Source organism: Thalassophryne amazonica, chromosome 4, assembly GCF_902500255.1.
Source record: "Thalassophryne amazonica chromosome 4, fThaAma1.1, whole genome shotgun sequence".
Lineage (NCBI taxonomy): Eukaryota > Metazoa > Chordata > Actinopteri > Batrachoidiformes > Batrachoididae > Thalassophryne > Thalassophryne amazonica.
This window is the reverse complement of record NC_047106.1, coordinates 90,983,684-90,989,691: the sequence shown is the minus strand read 5'-3', so window position 1 is coordinate 90,989,691 and position 6,008 is coordinate 90,983,684. Positions and strand designations below refer to the sequence as shown.

The 6,008-nt window shown below is 47.6% G+C and overlaps 1 protein-coding gene across 1 annotated transcript in view; it reads left to right on the top strand.

The window, feature by feature from the left end:
- The first annotated feature begins 1,442 nt into the window (after window positions 1-1,442).
- LOC117508964 (extracellular calcium-sensing receptor-like) overlaps window positions 1,443-6,008 on the top strand; it is a 73,599-nt gene continuing 69,033 nt past the window's right edge. Inside the window, 2 exon segments of the mRNA XM_034168796.1 lie at window positions 1,443-1,562; window positions 2,819-2,921. Of these exon segments, the coding sequence (XP_034024687.1) occupies window positions 1,443-1,562; window positions 2,819-2,921 (223 nt within the window).

Here is a 6,008-nt window from a genome sequence, read left to right as displayed (position 1 = left end):
TACTAGATGGTGCTCCGAATGGGGACTCCATTGTTCTCCTGGGGGACTTCAACACCCATGTGAGTGGCGACAGTGAGACCTGGAGGGGGGGTGATGGGGAAGTACGGCCTCCCCGATCAGAACCCGAGTGGTATTCAGTTGTTGGACTTCTGTGCTAGCCACAGTTTGTCCATCATGAACACCATGTTCGAGCACAAGGGTGTCCATAAGTGCACGTGGCACCAGAACACCCTGAGCCACGACTGTAGTCGTGTCATCTGACTGTAGTTGTGTCATCTGTCCTTTGGCCATGTGTGACACTCGGGTGAAAAGAGGGGCTGAGTTGTTGACCGATCACTACCTGGTGGTGAATTGGATCCCCTGGGAGTGGAGGAAGCCGGTCAGACCTGGCAGACCCAAACGTATCGTGAGGGTCTGCTGGGAACGACTGGTGAGGTCTTCAACTCCCACCTCCAGGAGAGCTTCTCCCAGATCCCGGGGGAGGTTGGAGACATGGGGTCCAAGTGGACCATATTCTCCACCTCCATTGTCGATGCAGCCACTCGTAGCTGTGGTCGTAGGGTCTCTGGTGCCTGCCGTGGCGGCAATCCCCAAACCCAGTGGTGGATGCCGGAGCTGAAGAAGGAGTCCTACTTGTCTTTGTTGGCAGGTGGGACTCCGGAGGCAGCTGACAGGTACCAGCAGGCCAAGCATGCTGCAGCCTGTGTGGTCGCAGAGGCAAAAACTCGGGTCTGGGAGGAGTTCGGGGAGGCCATGGAGGAGGACTATCGGTCGGCCTCAAAGAAATTCTGACAAACTTTCCGACGCCTCCGAAGGTAGAAGCAGTTCCCCACCAACACTGTCTACAGTGCGGGTGGGGAGCTGTTGACCCTGACTGAGGATGTTGTGGGGCGGTGGAAGGAATACTTAGCGGATCTCCTCAATGCCATCATCACGTCTTCCGAAGAGGAAGCAGAGATGGGTGACTCAGAGGCGGACTCATCCATTACCCAGGTCGAAGTCACCGAGGTTGTCAGAAAGCTCCTCGGGGGCAAGGCTCCTGGTGGGATGAAATCTGTCCGGAGTACTTTAAGTCTCTGGATGTTGTGGGACTGTCTTGGTTGACACGTCTGTGCAACATCACGTGGCGGTCAGCGACAGTGCCTCTGGATTGGCAGATGAGGGTGGTGGTCCCTCTGTTTAAGAAGGGGGACCAGATCTTTGTCGGATGCCCCCGGACGCCTCGCTGGAGAGGTGTTCCGAGCACGTTCCATTGGGAGGAAGCCCCGGGGAAAACCCAGGACATGCTGGAGGGACTACATCTCGCAGCTGGCTTGGGAATGCCTTGGGGTTCCCCCGGAGGAGCTGGGCGAGGTGTGCGTGGATCGGGAGTCCAGGGCGGCTTTGCTTGAGCTGCTGCCCCTGCGACCCAACCTCGGATGAAGCAGAAAGAAAATGGATGCATGGATGGAGACAGTGAGCACAGTGCATCACCAGAATCTGAACCACACAGCGAGGATTCTGATGATGAAGTGGATTCTGGCAACAATGCCTCTGTTGTTCTCGACAAAATACCAGAGCAGGTAGATCCAACGTGCGCACGGAGTTCTGCTCAGAGGAGCAGACAGCGCTCTTCAGTTTCCAGATCCAGATCTCCGCTCGGACAAGAAGCAGAGACTGCTGACTCCTGAAACACAGAGCAAGATGCCGACACTGTTCCAGCAGTAAGCAGGTTCCCGCTAAGGAGAACACCAGGAGTCCAGGTTGATACACTTTCCAGCCAAAGGCAAAAAATACCTTTTTCTATTGTTTTTGCAACTGACACAGTTAGATCAATTTGCACCAACACAAATAAAAATGCTCCAAAAAACAAGGTATTAGGGGAAAACTGCAACTGGACAGACATTGAATAAAATAAATGGAATAAAATGGAAGATCTATACATTTATTTTGGGGGGGGGGGGGGGGGGTTGATATATATGTCATTGGTGTCACTACTAGGTCTCTAGGACTACTGGAAGCAAAATCATTTTGTGTGTGCCCCTTCCATCCAAAATAATGACAATAGACAGGTTTTCATAGATATTCTGGAACATCAACCTTAGTGATCCAGATGACGATGTAGAAATGACAGGAAAAAGGGAACACCAGGCCATGACAAACTGTAGAGTCAGGCCTCTTGGCTACACACTCAAGTTCACCATTTACACTGGCAAGACTGTGACCACAAGTGAGCATGGGCTGTCATACGATGTGGTCTTGAACCTGATCCAGCCATCCTTGCTTGGTACTGGGTACCACATTTGCATGGACCAATTTTTACACAAGTCCCAAACTGTTTATGGACCTGGCTAACATGAAGTTTGGGGCATGTGGCACATACAGGAAGAACAGACGATGATGCCCCAGAAGGAGGGCAAATGCTCTCACAAGATCTGTAATGCTGCATTTACACATAGGCATGACGTGTTACGAATGTCATATTTGCGTCATTCTTGGCACATTCCTGACAGTCTTAACATGACTTAACGCATCTGAATAGGTTTCTTAATAGTGCGTGTTGGTGCGTGATATTCGTGATTTTTGTAAGGCATGTTTTTTGGCTGTCAAAAAAATCTTCCACGAATGTCACGCACCACCATCATTTCGCCTCATGTCGTGAACTGAGTGTGTTGATCTGTCTTGACGAGTGGTGATCATTAACAGAGTGTGACAGCATTGGTGTTGTGAACCCAGGGATGGCGCCCCTGGTGATGTTTGTCGGCTTTCCACAACAAATACAGCACAGCAACTCACTCCGTGTGATCAAGGTCTGCCGTGTTGACTCAATGGCGAGCAGAATGGAAGCACCTCCTATATGATGACGCAGGCGAAGTTTCGCAGTGAACGTTTCCGCCCAAGCAAAGCGACACAGCAGGCAATATTGGCGTGTCCATCGCCAGGTGAGGGAAGCGAATTTGCGGCATCGCATGTGGTGTGAACGTGGCATAACAAAGTACCTGTCCTTTGGATGGTGAAGAAAGTGAATTGTGAGTCTCTGACCTGGGTAAGTGTGAAGCAGTATACTGAGACAACTAAAGCCTGGGTCCCACCAAATAATGAAGGATGAATAATGAGCCACGCAGCATGTTTTCTTTGCTATGAGAAGGTTTCTTCAACTATCGTGTGAGTTTTGTGGCTCTGAGTGGCTCTTAGAGGCTTTGTGGCTTCTGATGGATTGTTTGTTGCTGTGATGCCACTCTGAACTTCACATGGTTGTATACGCTTCTTTTATTTCTGTTTAGCACTCTTCTGGTTATTAATTGTATCTACTCTGAACGTTATTTAACAACAGTCCTGTTGTGAATCGCTAGCAGTTAGCATCCGCTAGCGGTTAGCATTCGCTAACGGTTAGCTTTTGCTAGCTAGGTCGACCCCTCCCCTCTCCATTGTTACTTTTATAGCTGTTTCTTTTCTACCCGTTTAATACTTGTGTTCGTTTTTCAGTTTAACTGCTGTGAATTTTAAGTAATTATTTTACTCCTGTGTAAAATCTCAGGAGCAGCTAGCATTTTCGCTAGCGGTTATCTTGCGTTAGCTATTTCGGACCCCCGTCATCATTTTTTCATTTCATTTTTTTACACTGCTGTTAGTTAATTAACTGTTTAGTGTATTTTATAGCTGCTGCTTTTTTACCTGTTTAATACTTCTGTTAGTTTTTCAGTGTAACTGCTGTGAATTTTAATTCATTTATTTGCGTCTGTGTGAGCCTTAGGAGTGGTTAACTTATCCATTATTGGTTAGCTTGTGTTTGCTTGGCTACATTCTTGAATTTCTTAGTGCACAAAGTACACTACTAATTCTACTTTACACCCTCCGTAAATCCTGCGTGATGCTGGAAGATAGGGTGGCTCTCTTAGAGAGCCGTGTCCGTAAGTTAGAGCAGCTTCTTAGCGCAGTGGAGTTAGATGTTACGGGCACTCCAGATGAGGTTACTGTTGGGCCGGCTAGCGAGCCCATTAGCATCAGCTTACACACGCCGGCTGTGGAGGACAGCTGTCGGACCGTGGCTAGGCGGAGGAAGCCCCGTAGGGCTTGGTGCCTGGTTGTGGCACCCCGATCTCACGAGCCAGTGCGAACTGTGAATCAGTTCTCCCCCTTGGATTTGCCAGATGTGAATTCTCTGAGCCCACAAGTGACTTCCACTCCTGTCTCCAGGCCGAAACACCGGACTTTAGTGATAGGGGATTCTATCACCCGCAAAGTCAGATTACAGATGCCGGCTGATGTTAAATGTATTCCTGGGGCCATAGCTCCCGACATTGCATCTCATCTTAGGGTGCTGACACTGCAAAAGGGAAGACAGACGATGGAACATGACAAGAGTTATTCACGTTGGCACCAATGATATTAGGATGAAGCACTCAGAGTTCACAAAAAATGGACATAGAGAGGACTTGTGACCTTGCCAGAAACATGTGTCAGCATCGATTAATAGTCTCTGGTCCCCTCCCATCCCGGGGTACTGATGAGGCGTTTAGCAGGCTGACATCGTTAAATAGGTGGCTGGCGCAGTTTTGTAGACAGCAAGGCTTTAGCTTTATTGATAACTGGCCTTCGTTCTGGGGCCGCCGTGGCTTGCTGATGCCTGATGGCCTCCACCCTACTGGGGAAGGCGCCGCCATCTTGTCTGCGAACATAGATAGAGCTCTACAGGGAGGGTAACATTAGGAATCTACAGCATGCCACAGAGCTGGGGCCTGTACTACGAAGCGGGGTTAACTTACTCAGATGTAACCCAGGGTCAACCTCTTAAACCGGGGTTGACAAAACCTGGTTTTCTCAAGTGGTGTTAATTGGTACTACGACGCTGAATAAGATGTTGATTTGTTGAACCTGTGTTAACCTAATTGGAGTTTGTGCGCGTTCACATAAAAGGGGCAGGTTGCAGCACACGTCACCATTTTTCAATGATGGCGCGGTCATCTTACTTTACCGAAGGAGAACACACGATTGTTATGCGGAACTACGAGGACTTTAAATTAACGTTAAGGGGGAAATCGAACACATCGTCTGCCAATAAAGCAAGACAGGCTTGTTGGCAACGTATTGCTGATAGGGTAAATGCGTAAGTACAATTCAATTGTTCTCCAAATCTGTTACAGATGATTAACCTGTGGAATGTCTAATATGTGGGTAGAAAAATGACCTTCTTTCATTAATTACGCCCAGATGCAACACGATTCAGAAGTGGGCATAGGCCTACTAATAGATGTTAGGTTAATTTAATGTTTCCTAAATAGGCTACCTTGACTGTATGATTACTATTCCTAATCCTGTCAATATTTCAGATGCAATAACAGTGACAATATTGATATTAGTAATTACCCGCGATTGCATAAAACCCTTCTTTGATTTGCATTGCGGATAAATGGCCAGGGAAAACGACAAATGCATCCAACAGTATAGATAGAGCAAGTACCACCTTGCGAATCATTCGACATACAATATTCTTGCTCAGATGTTCAGCATCACCGATGGAATACATAAATTGTCCACTGGCAAAATAGGCACAAGGCACATTATCTGCTCGATCATCGGGGCATTGCTACACTGTAAAAATTGACTTGTTTTTACAGGAAAATGCTGGCAGCTGTGGTTACCAGGGAATTCCTGTAAAACATACAGCAGCAAAGTAGATAACATTACAGACATAATATGTATATGGATTTACAGTGAATGAACCACGGCTGACTCAGTGGATATGACACTTAAAGACAACTTAGTCTTATTACATGTAACAAAGGTTATATAATTCGGTCAACCTAAACGTTTTAGGAAAGTGTACGCGGTTCTCCCGTTATATATAACATTTGAAGGTCCCGCCACTGAAAAATGTGCACGCCCCGTGACCAGCTTCCCGCTGAGCACCAAGCCTAAAATACATCACTATGTGTAGACCGTATCGGCTTGTGTGCCTGGCGGCTGTTGTTTACACTTTGTTTAGCGGCAGAAACTTTGATTAAACACAGCTCTCAGGGACTTGTTTG